Below are 15,480 nucleotides of genomic sequence, written 5' to 3'. Positions count from 1 at the left end.
CCACCAAGTCAACTCACCGCCACTTAAACATGCCCAACCGCCATGAAATCGACAAAGACGGAGATCTCATTCTCCAGCTCAGTCGTGTGGGTCTATACGATGCCGAGGACGAGGTTGCTGAGGACGAGGCGAGCAGCGAGGACGCCGACGAGAAGCTCGCGAACTACGAACAAGTCGCAAACGATGAACTCAGGGTGTCTTCCAAGGTCCTCGCCTTAAACTCTCCAGTCTTCAAAGCGATGCTGGGGGGAAGATTCAAAGAAGGCACCGAGCTCGCCGAGAACATGGGGTCCCCAGAGCCATACAGCATCGACTTCCCGGACGACGACGTCGAGGCCATGACCATTTTGTGCCAGATCCTTCACAACGTCTACGTTTCCGAGAGACCAAAACCGATGGGTCTCTCTCGGCTGGCTTCCATCGGCGACAAATACGAGTGCATCAATGCGTTGAAATACTGCGGCATGGTCTGGATCAGAGACTGGCTTCAGGATTTCGAAGAGAACGAACCGGCAATGGTCGACTTCTGTCATCTTCTCGTGTTTTCCTATGTGATAGATCTCCCTTCAGAATTCTCGGAGATTTCTTGGAGAATGTTTCTTTACCACGAAGGCCCGTTTTCATCAACGTCGGATCAAATCAAGGTCTTGGTAGACCATCCCCTTCTTAGGCACGACATCATCCGTAAGTACACCTGAAGTCTGTGTATCTGAATTGAGGGCTTACCACCGAAAAGATTGTCTCGAGCAAAGGCGACACGAGTGTTGCAACACATTCTACAAAGGCCTCATTAACCCTGCGACTTGGAGCTGGGATATCTCACAGAACCCATGCGTAAGGTCTGCAAGGTCACTCGGCGCTTACATGGAAACTCTCCGCAAGTTCAATGTTCTGCCCAGAGACATTGACTTTGCGACACACAGATTCTGCCACCTGCTTGAAACGGCGGTTGACCTTCCCAAAATCACCATGGCAGATTTCTCTTGCATCAGGGAGATAGGGGTCTGCGGCTGTCGAACGAACAAGTACTTCAACCAAAACCTGACGGACGAAGTCGAGAAGGAAGCAAGGAATATCATCCAGAAGAGGAGGGTTTTCAACTGTCTTGACTGCCTGAAGAGCGACGGGGCGTCTGGCGCAGCCAGGTCATGCCGTATCCGTCACTTCAAGTAGCACGTACGTAAGCTTCTACTTCGAAAGTTGACTCAACAAAATCATGACCATTGAATAGTGAACTTCTTTTTTCGTCTCTATCTCTGTGAGATGGAAAATACAGCAACAGTGAAGTTGAGAGCAATCCGAGTTTGTCCTATTTCCAAGGTATACATCTTAATGGTACAACAGACCAAACTGATATTCGACGGTTGCGAAGACCGTTAACGGTTGTAAAGGACACTATGATAAAGTCTCAATGAGTAATTACATGTAGCGATAACTCTCACCCCGGTACATCAACTGCGAATCAATCCCCATGTCACAAACAGCAGGTTCTGAGCGTTGTAGCACTGAACGGTCCCTTGCAAGCCCAGCTTCCCGTCCTTGGCCAAAACACCGTATCTCGTCGTGTAAAAGCGAACATCGTTCGTGCCGATTCGCATTGGGCTGTCACTACTGCCGGAGCCTGCGTGCCTAACCGCGAAACTGCACGAGCCCAAGGTCGCAACACGGGCCCAGCCGTCCGATGAGAAGTCGCCCGGCTGCAACGTCCAGAATCCATTCTGGTCCCCCAGGGAGCTGGCCAGAGCCTGGCAGTCTACGGCCGACGGAGCCGAGGCCGAGAAGTCTGCCGCGGGGTCCTCGGCTTGTTCACCACACCACTCGTCTCTTCCGGACGAGAAGGGGAAGCGTTTGGAGAGTCGGACTGGTCGCGTGCCTTCTGTCCCTTGGGTGAATCGGAGTTTGGGATTCACATGCAAGACCGAAGCCGTGTCTGCGGACTCGATGTAATCCCGAGAACCCGACCTTTCTAAAACGTTTACAGAAGTTGCTGCGGTTGTGATGAGGCTTAGGACAGTGGCCCAGAGGAATGTTTTGGCAAAGACGCGCATCTTGACATGAGATGCCGATTGCTGAGAGAGCAGACAGGCAGTACAATTGGTTCTTGAACAATAGAATGTTGATCAGGTCTTGTTGGACAAGTATGGCATTGGATTGAGTGGGGATGAGTGATGGCCGTTGTGATGCGAGAGAGGAGAGAGGCATGCGTTGACAGCGGGCTTCATATATAGCCATAATGACTGGTAAGTAACTTTCATCACACTATTGAATGCGCGAATCACTATAGGTGCCATGATGCGGCCTTTTGTTTGTGCCAATGGACGTGGCATATGCATGACTTCGTATGAGCCGACGAAAGTGATGTGCAGCTCAGTCACAAACACAAGATCCAAACCTGACATGAGTGATTCGCCGAATGAACGCCGGGATCCCCTACAAACATCTGAAGAACTTCCCTGCATCGTGGTCACACCTTGTGAGGTCGGTCAGTTGGGGGCCATATTCGCGATGTTGTTGGGCCCAAAGTCTAAGAAGATGGTCCGAATGTGATAGCGACAGCAAACGGCCCCCGAAAGAGCGAGCGGGGATTGGCACCGGAAGCGCCCAGCACAAAAGGGACATTAATGCGGCAGATGGTGCGTCGTGGGCAGCAGCCAATCACGGATGCCATGTCGACTGTTGGTTTGGCTCGGGGGCTGCAGCCGTGAGCAGATGCGGTGACCAATGTCAGTGTTGTGCATGAGGTCACTGTGATTGCGTTGGGCATACAGATCGAACATGAGTGATGTGCCCCTGACTTAATATTCACATTGACGACGTAACCAGACAGCTTGGGAGTCGCGGGGTCAACAGATCTTGGGGATCCTTGGGCTTTGGGCTGAAAGGCCGCATGATTGTCGGCAGCTGGGGGCAAGCGAGCAAGCGACCTTGTCTTCAGAAGTTGGATCAAAGATGGGGGCGGCCGCGCGTTCGACCTGCGATCGCACGCAGGACCTGCACGTGGGCGATATTGAGATGCTAGATGCGGAATTGCTGTCAGGTCCCCAGTTCAGTCTGGCACGAGGGGGCATTACGCGATGAGATACTCAGACGTTGGTTTTGATGTTGACGGCCATGCGCCTACCCGACCCTCCCACTTGATAAAACCGCGCCTCGCCGGTGCATTGACTTCAGGACAGTTTGGCCCGGCCTGAACGGTATAATCAATACTTTGCGTTTCAATTTGTCCGAGAAACGTCACTCTCTAGGTTGGAGACGGCCTGCCTCACAGCATCCATTCCCTCGACGTCGTCTTCGAGAAACCTTGTCGCTTCATAACGGTGTGGTTGGCCCTTTGCTAGGAAAAGTTTGACCTTGCTCTTGCCGAGACAGTCGACCATGTGAGTGCTCACAGAGAGATCAACGTGGTCGTCTGCATCGCCCTGTATGATTGTTGTGGGCGGCCAAGCCGCAGCTCTGGCACTTTCCGATTCCGACTTTGCCCATTCGTAGCCGGGGTCGACGTCACCGACGAGATTCGGAAACTCGTTTTTGTACAAGTAGTAGCTGTACAGAGACCCGCGGGCAAATGCATCGAGACTTCCAGTATCAGAGAGGGGCACAGGCTGGATGCTGAACTCGGCGTTCTTGGCGCCAGTGGGCAGAAGTTTGTCAAGACGAAAAACCTGCGGGTCGCAGCCCGATTTCGTTCCTACAGATACCGGCTCGGACAGATACCGGGTCATCTGGACTTTGGTGATGGGCTCAGGGGTGAGCAAGACGGAGGACTCGAAGAAGGGATGCTGGAAGGTGGTGATGCCAGTGACTGATAGCAGTGCGATTGGAGGCGGCGTGAGATGATGTGCCGTCAGAGACGCCATGAAGAAACCTGGAGACGTGATTCAGCGTTTTTTCGACGCAGTAATCAGAAAAGTCGACGGGCAAGATGGCTGCTCACCAGCGCTTCCACCGCCGACAATCACCCTGCGTCCAGCGAAGGGCTTCTCGAACGTCGCCCACTGCCTCGCAAAGGAGTAAGCCGCCCGGGCATCTTGGAGCAGACCCGTGGCCCTGGCTTGTGGAAGCAGGCGATAACTGGCACTAATCAAAGGCCATTTGTTCTTGAAGCAGACCTGTGTTGTTTGTCAGTCACGATTCTCCGCGGGCAGTGATGATGCGCAAGCCTTGAAAGACCCACCTGTACAAGCCATGGTGGAACACAAGACCTGGAACCAGCCACGAGGCCCCCCGAATGGAAGTACAGGAATACGGGAGAGGCGGTCGGGTAGTCATCTGCGGTGTAAACGTCACACTCGAGGGGGATGGTATGTCGAGCAAAGACGTGAGTCATCTTCGTCAGACGGCGAGTGCCATGTATTACAGACGACGCCATCGTGTGCTAGTGCCCAATGACTGAGTGGTGTTGAGCGGAAGTGTAGGGAGACGAGCACGCTTCACTCGAGTTGCAACTGGCTTCATACGAGTATCTTGACCTACTCCACCAACACTCCTCTGAAGCATGACGGATGAGCAAGTTGTTCTGGTGCCATTAATCCCCAGCTTGCCGTTGTCAAGGTGACCGACGAACCACCGGGAACGGGCAGGCAACAGCTGTTACCTGCTTACCTAAGGATGTGTGAGCCACGAGAGAGGGAGGGGGACAGCAATACACACCCAGTGGCAGGCCGTCTTCATGCTCATCTTCTCCTCGCAACTTCGGACTTTGTAGGAGATATATTAGTTAGGACTTTAGGTACTTGGTATTCGTCAACAGGGCCCAAGGGCGAAGACAGTGCCGAATAAATCGCATCACGTATCGTTTTTCTCGGGGTTTTGCCGATCGGCTAGAGGCGCGCGAAACGGGAAGGTCCGATACTGAAGATAGGAACCTTACCTACCTAGGTACCTAGGCACGATACGACTTGCAAGGAGCAGGTGGTGCAAGCGGAAGTGAAGCGGGCACGGTGGGCGATGCGGGGCAAGTGAGGAAAGAGAGGCTCACGTGCAGCACCAGGCGGTGTGTCCGATACAGACTAGCGCCAGCCCTCGCTCCCGCGGATTGGGTTTGCCGCAATCCCCGTCGCATCCTCCTTGTTCCTCGTTCCTAACCGGGAATGGACATGGCAATCAGTACGTAACATCGGACAAAGCGCGCCCATGCCGTATCGTCGAATCGAGTTCTGCTGACACATAACTAAGAGCCCCAACACTCGCATTGATGTCACTCCTGATGCCTGAGCGACAGCGGAATGATAATCCCCAGTCCTTGCAGAAAACATTCACGGGCGCCTGGCACGCACTGGAATGAGGTGTGTACGAAACGGATACCTACAGTACGAATACCTACTACACTCCTTACCCAGTCGCCTCTGCAAATGCCATAACACATCCCAACTCTATCGCCATCGCTTGAGTATTAGCGAGTCAGCCCCTCGTGTGACAAATCCTTTCTACCATGGTCCTGCCTGGGACTCTTGCAGCAAACTGATAATACCAGCATTGTTATCCCATCACCGCTCTTTTGCCCGTGCCGACATCGCCTCCGACCCTCCGTCGACCCGTTCCCCGTCTCTACCCGTCGCATCTGTTCCCGCCAACTTCCTCTGCAACTCTGGACTCGAGACGATTTGCAACAGACTTCCCTCCCTCCTAAGAACAGCCGGGTCCAAGCCTCACAAACAAATAGCAACAAAACTCGTTCGTTTGTCGCCAAGCCCAACACAATCCCCGAGTCGAATCGACCTACTTTTTCGAGATTCACCACCCTCGCTTAGCCCCGCCGAAGTCGACCTGGGGGGGTTTTCATGCGCCGCAACCCCTCGTTACCCTCGCATGTTTTTTCTCGGTTAGGCTGTAACGTCTTGTCGCTGTGTGTTTTGTTTGGCGGGTTACGTACGGTACGGGTACCAAAATGTCGGGAAGCCGACCTCAACCGAGCCGCAGTCCTTCGTCGCAAACAACACATCGCCCAGCAAACCCCAGCGCCTTGCGCCAAAGCTACACAATGGGCTCCCCCATTCAGTCTCCCAGCTCCGTCGGCGGCGAGTCCGAATACCTGAGCACTCGCGAAGATGCCACTCCGCTAGCCACTCCGCTTCCCAATGACAACGATTCTCGAGGCCCTCCTCGCGCTGGCCCTAGCCTCGCCCGACCGAATACCTTCCCGCCCACCGAGTCGACGAGCCTCCTGCAGAACGTCCTCATTGACAACCCACCCGCTCACAATTATCCTAATGGTACCTTTTCGCCGCGGCCCGCGAGTCCCGTCGGGAGTGAGAACCCGGAGTACGACCGCGCCTCCTCTTCTGCGTCCGAGATCCCTATCCTCGACCCCATGTTGACTGCCATCACCGGCGACGACCACTGGAGGAAGCGGTTCATCAGGAAGATCAAGAGCAAGAAAATGCACACCTCGAGCACCTTGGCAGAGCAGGCCGGCTTCAAGGACAATCTGTGGATGTAAGTTCGCACCAACCTCTCTAGGAGAGGCCGTAGCTCCGCTGGCTAACATACGTTCCCCTCCCCCCCCCAGGTACCTCTCTTACTACATCCCTCTCTTGACCTGGCTGCCCCAGTACCAGTGGTCCTACCTGAAGGGAGACCTTGTCGCAGCTCTGACGCTTGCATCCCTCTACCTGCCAATGGCCCTCTCGCTTGCCGACAACCTGGCACATGTTCCTCCCATCAACGGGCTGTATGCTTTTGTCTTCAACCCCTTCATCTACGCCATATTCGGCAGCGCACCGCAGATGGTAGTCGGTCCAGAGGCTGCCGGGTCTCTGCTAGTCGGGTCTGTGGTCAGGGGCAGCATTGACCACGACAAGGGAGACGAGTACAATGCCGAGGTGCAGGCCAAAATCTGCGGTGTTGTAGCGGGCATGGCCGGTGCGACGGTCTTCATTGCTGGCCTGGCAAGGTTGGGCTTCCTCGATAGCGTCCTCAGCAAACCTTTCCTGAGAGGTTTCATCTCTGCCATTGGTTTCGTTATTGCCGTTGACCAGTCCATCCCCGAGCTCGGCCTCGCCAAGTACGCTGCGGAACTCGGCGTGGGCCACGGGAGCAGCATGGACAAGCTGAAATTCATCTTCAGCTCCTTCGATCATGTCCACAAGCTCACCTTCATCGTTGCTGGTGTCAGCTTCGTAATCATGATGACGATGCGGGAACTCAAGAAACACCTCCAGCCCAAGTACCCGGGGGTCGCCTACATTCCCGATCGCTTCTTCGTCGTCGTCATTGCCGCTGTCCTGTCCTGGCAATTTGACTGGGAGAGCAGGGGCGTTGAGATACTCGGACCGGTCAAGGCGGCGTCAGGACACCTCTTCACCTTCCGCTGGCCTTTTCAGACTTCTCACATGGAGCACATCCGCGAAGCTATGGGCACGTCCTTCCTGATCGCGCTTCTGGGCTTCTTCGAATCGTCCGTCGCAGCCAAAAGCCTGAGCAGCTCCGACAGTGTGCAAGGAATCCAGCTCAGCCCCAACAGGGAACTCGTGGCATTGGGCGCTGCGAACATCGTCGGAGCTTGCTTCATGAGCTTACCTGCCTTTGGCGGTTATGGGAGAAGCAAGTTGAACAAGCAGACCGGTGGTAAGACACCAATGAGCTCCATCTTCCTCAGTCTGATCACGCTACTGGCCGTCTTTTTCCTGCTGCCGTACTTTTATTACCTTCCCGTAAGTCACTCTGTCCAAGCTGCAGTGCCCCTCGCTAATGCCCCCAAGAAACCGGTACTCTCGTCGATGATCACGGTTGTGGCCTGGTCACTCCTCGAGGAGGCCCCACACGACATAGCCTTCTTCTTCAAGATCCGAGGCTGGACCGAGCTTGGCCTGATGATCATTATCTTCGTCTCGACGATTTTCTACTCACTTACCCTCGGCATGGCCATCGGCGTCGGTCTATCGCTGCTGCAGGTCATCAGGCACTCGACTCGTCCTCGCATCCAGATCCTGGGCCGCATCCCCGGTACGCACCGCTTCGAGAACGCCGAGTTGAACCCGGATCGCTTGGAGTTTGTCGAGGGCTGCCTCATCGTCAAGATCCCGGAGCCGCTGACCTTTGCCAACACGGGCGAACTCAAGGCGCGCCTTCGGAGACTGGAACTTTACGGCACGAGCATGGCCCATCCCGCGCTGCCGAGATTGCGGGGTGAGCATCATAACAAGAATGTCATCTTCGACATTCACGGCGTCACGTCGCTAGACGGGTCCGGTACGCAGGTCCTCCTAGAGATTGTGAGCGGGTACAGAGAGCGCGGCGTCCGCGTGTTCTTCAGTCGTGGCCCGACCAATCCGCGCCATTCCATCTGGAGACTCATGAGACAAGCGGGCATTATCGATCTGGTCGGCGGAGAGTCACACTTCGTCACGGACGTGCAGGAAGCACTCAAGTTGACCGAATACGAGAACAGCATCAGCGAGGTTACAAACCCCTGAGCGGCGGGTAGAGAGTCTGCGTTGTGGCACGGCACGTTGGAGGGGCTGCATAGAATGGGGCGTTTGGGAACCAGCATTCGAAGCGAGAAAACGGCGTTGCGACATTCATTCACTTCTGACAGGATAGCTGTTGGACCGTCTTGACATGGGAAAGATGTCTAATGAGTTTTGACACGAGCGTTATGGACACGTACATAGACAGTATATAAAACAGCGGTGCATTTGGTTCTCTACATTCCGTTACCACTCCCAGCTTAGACTATGCTTCACTGAGCTGCATACGCATCATGAAAATCGCCAGAAAAGAAAAGGCAACCGAGTGCAAGCCTCGGCATGTCTTCTGCATCAAGGTTGCTACACGCTTTGGCTAGGACACGCGCTCTCACTACGTGTGATCATACACTCATGTTTCATTCTCGGATTGCTGCTTGTTTGTTTTGTGTTTCGCCGTCCCGCATACGATTAATCAAACAACCGAACCCTCCCCGTCCACCCCCTGGCCTGGCCTGGCCTGGCCTGCCTAGACAGCCTCGTTGACAAACAGACCGGCCATGCCCTGACCCGTACCGATACACATGCTCGTGAGCAGGATCTTCTTCTTGGTGCGGCGCAGCTCGCTCAGGCCCGTGACGATCTGGCGAGCGCCGGTAGCGCCGAGCGGGTGGCCGAGGGCGACGGCGCCACCGCGAGGGTTCATCTTGGCCCAGTCGAGTGCGAGCTTGTCGCGGCAGTAGACGGCCATGCTGGAGAAGGCCTCGTTGATCTCGACGACGTCGATGTCGGCGAGCGAGAGGTTGTGCTGGGCGAGCAGCTTGGGGATGGCGACGGACGGGCCGATGCCCATGATGCGCGGCGCGAGGCCGGCGACGGTGGAGCCGACGTACTTTGCCAGGATCGGCTGGCCGAGCTTGACGGCGGTCGAACGCTTCATGAGGAGAACGGCGGCGGCTGGATTCGAGGGTCGGTCAGCACAGAAACTCTTTGACATGAGATTAGGTACCCTGTGGAAGGATGAAACAACTCACCTCCGTCGGTGACCTGGCTGGCGTTGCCTCCCGTGGTCGTGGGACCCCACTGCGGGAAGGCGGCGCGGATCTTGGCCAGGCTCTCCGGGGTCGTGCCGGGCCGGATGCCCTCGTCCCGGGTGAGCGTCACCTCCTTGGCCTCGCCGTCGGGGCCGACGACCTTTGTCGTGATGGGCACGATCTCGTCGTCGAACCAGCCGGCGTTCTGGGCCCTCTCGGCGCGCTGGAAGCTCTCGGCGGCGTACTTGTCGAGCTCCTCGCGGCTGAGGTTGAAGTCGCGCGAGACGTTCTCCGAGGTCCAGCCCATGGGCTCCATGCAGTCGGCGGCCTCCTGGCTCTGGGACGTGACGGCCTCGTCAAAGGGCTTATCGAGGGCGTCGCCGCCGACGGTCATTTGTTCGGCGCCGAGGGCGATGCCGACCTCGATGGAGCCGTTGGTGATGGCGTGGGCGATGTCGGCCGTCGCCTTGAGGCCCGAGGAGCAGAAGCGGTTCACCGACGAGGCGCCGGCCGTATTGGGGAAGCCCGCGGCGAGGGCGGCGGCGCGAAGCTTGTAGGCGGCTTTTCCGTCCGAGACCTGGCGATGGAGCAAAAAAAAAGATGTCAGAATGCGGTTTTCTTCACGACGGCTGCCATCCTTTGCGCAATCAGGGACGAAGAGATGGGTTACGCACATTGCCCATGCAGATATCCTCAACCACGGCGGGGTCGATCTTGGATCGCTCGCGGACCTCCTTGAGGATGGCGTAGACCATGTATTCGAGCGTCGTGTCCTTGAAGCCGCCCTTCTTGGCCTTGGTCAGAGGCGTGCGGATGGCTAATGTGATGACAATGTCATCGGGGTTCTTGGACTGGCTACACAGAGGCAGAGAATGGGGGGAGTCAGTCGGAACGGTTCGGTGTCTCGGCGACATAATCACATGCGCGGACCGACATACATCTGGTTGATGGCGCTACCCGGGGCCAGGTGCTTCACGATGGAACCGATTCTCTCGAGAGCCATGATGTCGGATGATGCGGTGGAGGAACGAAGACAACGGGGACTATGGAGATCTTGACGGGGAGGTCGGGGTGGGGTATACTGTGGTCAGAGAGAGAGAGAGAGAGAACCAGAAGAACAGAGAAATAAGCTCGAGAGTTTCGTCGCCCGTGTCATGAGAGAAGAAGAAGAAGGGCGGGGGGACCGAGACCATAAAGTAGTCTAGACATGGTTCATGACGGCTTAGCTGCCGGCAATCGTGTCGGGTTCGGGTCCCTTTCCCCAGGCGAGTCCTACGCCCAGGAAACCAGCGGCTGTGGGGGAGAAGAATTGGACCGAGGCATCTCGGCCACAGAGCGAAGCCAGTTGCGTTTCGGTGTCCCGAGGAACGGGGGTACCGTGGAGTCCGGGGTGCAGTAGCGCATCAGATAAACCTCGTTAGAGTCGCGTGTGGTTTCACTGCAATGCCACTAACAGAACTAATCAGTAATCCCCCAAGGTCTCACTCGCTCCCCCCAATACACGTTCCCTGACCCCTCCTACTGTTTACCACCTAAAACCCCAGTCCCCCTAGGGCATTCTGTGCTGTAATAGACGGACTTGCTGACCAACACAGATTCGATCGGATGGCACATGAGTTGGCTCAGAGTTTGCGACCCTGACTTCGTGTACTGTACTGCCCCAAAGTCAAAAAAACCACTGCCCTTGGCCAACATGCCGACTTTGGACCGAGGATAAGACCAGCCTGCGAAGATCCAGCGCGAAGACCAGCCATAAAGACAAAGCTTGGGCAGCGGCACGGATAGGTACGTTCAGATGCGGTCGTTCATATTCATATCTAGGGGCGCCCGAGATGTCTCCTAATGGGCCGGTCCCCAACCCTAGACTACAAACGCCCCGTCGTCCATTTACGTCCCGTTTTCCCAATTCTATCCAACAAGTAGAAAGACATTACTAGTATATGAATCGATGCTGGGAGCCCCGTCCCTATGTTCGTCTATATGGTGTATGTTTGACTGGTGCCGGTACTGTTTCCCGTTTTGTGTCGTCATCAAAAAGTCAATCTACCCAAATGCTCTTTATAAAGATGGTGCCCAACTCCAAAATCACGAAGTGAGTGTAAATGCAACACCAGCGAGGGCCGCCACGAAGGCGCCGAGCACCGGGGCCGTCCCTCGAAGAGCGGCACTCTTGTCGCCAGACTGGGGGTTGACGCCGGTCGAGACCATTCCCATGTACCACGCACCGATATCGGTGACCTTGCCGTCGTTGTTGAGGAAGGGGACATTGGGGCCGACGTTGCTAGTCTTGGAGCGGAAGGCACCAAAGTAGGTGTACCGCTCGATGTAATCGATGCGGTCAAAGTAGTCGGCGCTCATGTTGTAGAACTCCTGGGTGGCGGCGAGCTCCTGGTGGGCATAAGCATATTCGGTGACCCAGATCTTGGTGTCGGGGAAACTGAGATTTTCATCAGCACAGCACAGCATAGCACGGCGAACCGAACCGAGATTATTATTAAGAAGAAGAAGAAAGAAGCACGAGGACGTACTTGGCAACTCGCTCGCCAATGTGGCTGGCCAGACCCCCAAAGTTGTCGTACCAATGCACGGGAAGAAAATCGTAGGTGCAGTTCTTCTTCTCTCCGCCGTCGCTGATGATGTCGGAGCAGTTGCCGAGGAACTGCTTCAACCACGGCAGCCCGGCGGGGGCGCCGGTGCAGGCAGGCAGGCCGACCTTGACGCCAAGCTCCTGCAGAGGGATGAAGTTGGCGACCCAGGCTTTGGCGGCGATGGCGGGGGCTATGTCGCTGCCGCCGTACTGGGTAGGACCGTCGGGCTCGTTGAAGGCGAGGGCGTGGGTGATGTTGATGCCCTTGTCCTTGATCAGGCTCTTGACGCTCTTGAGGAATGTCGTGTCATCGGGATTAGACGTGACACCCCACATCATGGGCACGAACTCGAACTCCTCCTGAGATTTGGAGGCATAGGCCGGGCTGGGAATCTCCTGATAGTTGTAGTACCACGTCAGGTCGGAGCCCGGCTGGACCCAGATCTGGTTGTCCTGGGGCCAATTGGAATTGGGGGTGAAGACAAGGCCGCGTTTCGATGACGACGTCGCGGCGACGAGGGGCGCGAGGGCCAGGAGGAATGTGGAGAGCATGATGGGCCGGGTTGAGGTGGGTGAGACCCGGTTCGGGGCGGGAGCTGGCGGGGGGGTCGTTCGGTCGGATCGGATCGGATCGAGTCGAGTCGAATGGAAACACGGCGGGGGGAGGAGTCGCCGGTCGTTCTCGTGACTGACCCGGAGTTGCGACCGGGGCGAGAGACTCGAAACTTAAAACTCAAAAGTCAAAACTTGAGAGGAATTGTCGTGCCGTGCTTCGTGGGTGCTGGATTAATGACGAGACGCTCACGCAGTTGCTGTCGCCAATTGAACGAGTGTGGAAGAGAGAGCGAGTGAAGAAGGTTTTCGTGATCGAGTCGAGTCAGGGCGGCCGGTGACGAGCAAAAGAAACGAGAGACAAAGGAAGGATAGAAGAATCCTTCTTTGGAGAAAAAGGACGGCGGCGGCAAGTAGGTGGTGGGATGAAAGAGGGCAGAGCGACGAACGGGACGGGATGAAGATCAAATGGAGAGCAATCGCTACGGGGGCCAACACCAAGATGACTTTACGGCGACGCCTGGGTCTGCCGTCCGTCCCATGCCCCATGTCGCATGCTGGCCACTAGCAGTGGTGTTGGCAACTTGGCGTTTGTCCTGGTTCGTGTTGGCGTTTGGCGTTGGGACTGGCGCGAGGCACTGACTGACTGACTGATTGACTGCTTCAGCAGTGGGTGGGGTGGTGTGCTTTTTCTGTGCATCAGTAGCGTACCGTAGCGTCTTGGAGCGTCGCTTGATAAGGCCGCAACAGATACCTACCCATTCTGTATCTGTATCCTTTACGGATACCTAGGTAGGTAGGTAGGTAGGTAAGCAGGCGAGGCGTTGTGCGCTGGAAGAGAAGTGTGTGCCAATAATGCCAATAATACCACCTACTCACATGCCAAGCTGCGTGGCTCTCTTGCGCCGGGGGCTGCTCAGCTCCCTCCCCCCCCTCCCCCCGATACGATTGTCGCTTGTCAGTCAAATTGGCGATTGATGATACTGCCGCCGCCGTCGCCTGTGTCGGTTGGTCTTGGCAGCAAAGCCGAGACTCGCTCGTGCATCCGGCAGAGAATAACTCGTCCCTGGGTGGATGGGATGCACGGATGGATGCATGCCTTAGGTACCTACTACGTAAAGGTGTTGTACAGCGCCCTTCCAAGATCAAGAATAGAGACCGGTGCCTACCCAGGTACCACCAAGAGAAGCGAAGCGGTCCAAGGAGAAAGTGCGATTTGCCCTCTGACCTCTCTCTCTCCGCCCTTGCCTCGTGGAAGGGAATCACAACGCGATACCTGCAAGCTCCTGCTCGCGCCACCCAATAAAACGAAACGTCCACCCCATATAATTGGTGCGCCATTCCAGGCCCATCGACCCGCAGATCTAACTCAATTACGCATGGCCCTCCCTTTTCCCCTTGTTCCTTCCCCTGTCCCGTTGCCTAATCCGGCCCCGTTGGCTGCAATCTGTCCCTCCTTGGGTCTCCCGAGGGCTCTCCTATCGTCCCTTTTCCTTCTCCTCTTCTCCTCCTCAAGTATTGATGCCCCTTGCTGGTTGGTACTTGTTCTTAATGCTACGGTCCGCCAACTGTCGACCGGCTTTGCGGCTGACCCAACAGTTGGGACACTCGGACCTCCTCCCCGCTCCATTTTGGCATCGAAGGTCCGTCCGAACCATCGGCACTGGTCCCGAGACTGCCGCGCAACTCACCGGACCATGTGGTTCGTGTACGTCACCTTGTCTACCTAGGTAACATGGGCCTCCTCTTACTGAACACCCACACCACCAACCTCACATCCGCTTTCTCTTCTGAACGGGAAAACAATCAGACAGCAGATTTACTCTTTTCCGAATATGAGAATCATGTTCTACAAACTGTAATCTACAGCACATTAAGTAAGTTAGGTAGATAGAACCAGCAACTAATCCACAGTTGAAACTTTGCACGTCAACTCAGACCTATACAACCCCATTAATGGTCTACCTTCATCTCGACAACGGTTTGCTCGTCGACAGGATGCACCCTCACTGGTTGATGCGGTGTTGCCAGACCTCCTGTTCCGCCCGCGCGCTGTACGTGCTTGCGCCCAAGATGTTTCTCATCTGCTCAACACCGGTAAATAACACCTGACGTGCCACAAACCACCGGATGCCTTCGCGGCAAGGGGGGCTCGTCAAGCTACCCTGGTACGTCCAGAACTCGTTGAATCTCAGGACGCTGTCAAGCGCCAGTTGGATGTTGATCTCGATCTCCTCTTGGGACCCCGTTTGGTTGAACCCAATCATCGGCGGCAGTTGATCGAAAAATGTGTTGTTCGAGTTGCCTGGGTCAAGACGGATGGCCATCACGGCCTTCTCATGACCTTCCTCGTCAACATGAACGAGATGGAGCTCCGCCTTGGACCGATCGCCGTTCACCGAGTGATCGGCTGGCGAGTGAATATGCCAGCCCTTCAGGTACACCGTCGTATTGTCGAAGCTAGCCGACGGGTTCTCTGTCCAGACGCCGTCTGGGCGGGAAACGGTAAATGCTGGTCCAAAGTTCCAGTTGTAAAAGTTGCCCTTTGTCTTCTCCGGGTAGTCAAACGTGACAATGTGGTTCAGGGACAGGCCGTGGTTGAGGCTGAGGGCAATTGGCGATTGCTGAGTACCCGTCTGGCACAATGTGTAGTCTACAAAGGATCTGTCAGTGGCTACAGAGGACGACGGCTGGCTGCCCAGTTATGGGTGTACTACTGACTTGGGTTGATGCGGCCCCAGTTGAACGAAGCCTCGTAGGCCCAGTCCGTCGGCGGAGGCGCAGGCCCCGAAACAACCACCCGTTTTCCAAGGCCCTCAGAGATGTAGTTTTCGTGGCCAGGGCAGGCAACGGCACCGGATGCCAACGCCAGGGCGTTGAGAAGGGCTTTTGACAGCATCGT

The 15,480-nt window shown here is 56.0% G+C and overlaps 7 protein-coding genes across 7 annotated transcripts; 2 read left to right on the top strand and 5 right to left on the bottom strand.

The window, feature by feature from the left end:
* Positions 1-29: 29 nt before the first annotated feature.
* Positions 30-1,173, top strand: CH63R_05324 (BTB/POZ domain-containing protein; the record flags this gene model as incomplete). The annotated part of the gene is made up of 2 exons (XM_018300299.1): positions 30-684; positions 737-1,173. 2 exons carry the CDS (start codon positions 30-32, stop codon positions 1,171-1,173), a joined length of 1,092 nt encoding a protein of 363 aa, XP_018161545.1.
* A 278-nt stretch (positions 1,174-1,451) lies between these two features.
* CH63R_05323 (uncharacterized protein) lies at positions 1,452-2,048 on the bottom strand (the record flags this gene model as incomplete). The annotated part of the gene is made up of 1 exon (XM_018300298.1): positions 1,452-2,048. One exon carries the CDS (start codon positions 2,046-2,048, stop codon positions 1,452-1,454), a length of 597 nt encoding a protein of 198 aa, XP_018161544.1.
* Positions 2,049-3,215: 1,167 nt separating this feature from the next.
* On the bottom strand, positions 3,216-4,327 carry CH63R_05322 (Endomembrane protein 70-like protein; the record flags this gene model as incomplete). Its single annotated transcript, XM_018300297.1, has 3 exons — positions 3,216-3,865; positions 3,935-4,109; positions 4,175-4,327. 3 exons carry the CDS (start codon positions 4,325-4,327, stop codon positions 3,216-3,218), a joined length of 978 nt encoding a protein of 325 aa, XP_018161543.1.
* Positions 4,328-5,887: 1,560 nt separating this feature from the next.
* On the top strand, positions 5,888-8,414 carry CH63R_05321 (Sulfate permease; the record flags this gene model as incomplete). Its single annotated transcript, XM_018300296.1, has 2 exons — positions 5,888-6,435; positions 6,509-8,414. The coding sequence occupies 2 exons, from the start codon at positions 5,888-5,890 to the stop codon at positions 8,412-8,414; spliced, it is 2,454 nt and encodes an 817-aa protein (XP_018161542.1).
* Positions 8,415-8,934: 520 nt separating this feature from the next.
* Positions 8,935-10,442, bottom strand: CH63R_05320 (Acetyl-CoA acetyltransferase; the record flags this gene model as incomplete). Its single annotated transcript, XM_018300295.1, has 4 exons — positions 8,935-9,362; positions 9,440-10,016; positions 10,114-10,294; positions 10,378-10,442. 4 exons carry the CDS (start codon positions 10,440-10,442, stop codon positions 8,935-8,937), a joined length of 1,251 nt encoding a protein of 416 aa, XP_018161541.1.
* Positions 10,443-11,524: 1,082 nt separating this feature from the next.
* Positions 11,525-12,578, bottom strand: CH63R_05319 (F5 8 type c domain protein; the record flags this gene model as incomplete). The annotated part of the gene is made up of 2 exons (XM_018300294.1): positions 11,525-11,876; positions 11,968-12,578. The coding sequence occupies 2 exons, from the start codon at positions 12,576-12,578 to the stop codon at positions 11,525-11,527; spliced, it is 963 nt and encodes a 320-aa protein (XP_018161540.1).
* Positions 12,579-14,584: 2,006 nt separating this feature from the next.
* Positions 14,585-15,477, bottom strand: CH63R_05318 (Carbonic anhydrase; the record flags this gene model as incomplete). The annotated part of the gene is made up of 2 exons (XM_018300293.1): positions 14,585-15,231; positions 15,300-15,477. 2 exons carry the CDS (start codon positions 15,475-15,477, stop codon positions 14,585-14,587), a joined length of 825 nt encoding a protein of 274 aa, XP_018161539.1.
* Between the last annotated feature and the right edge of the window lie 3 nt (positions 15,478-15,480).

The sequence above is a fragment of the Colletotrichum higginsianum genome, chromosome 3, assembly GCF_001672515.1.
Source record: "Colletotrichum higginsianum IMI 349063 chromosome 3, whole genome shotgun sequence".
NCBI lineage: Eukaryota > Fungi > Ascomycota > Sordariomycetes > Glomerellales > Glomerellaceae > Colletotrichum > Colletotrichum higginsianum.
The sequence above is the reverse complement of the archived record's forward strand: the minus strand, read 5'-3'. Positions and strand labels throughout refer to the sequence as shown.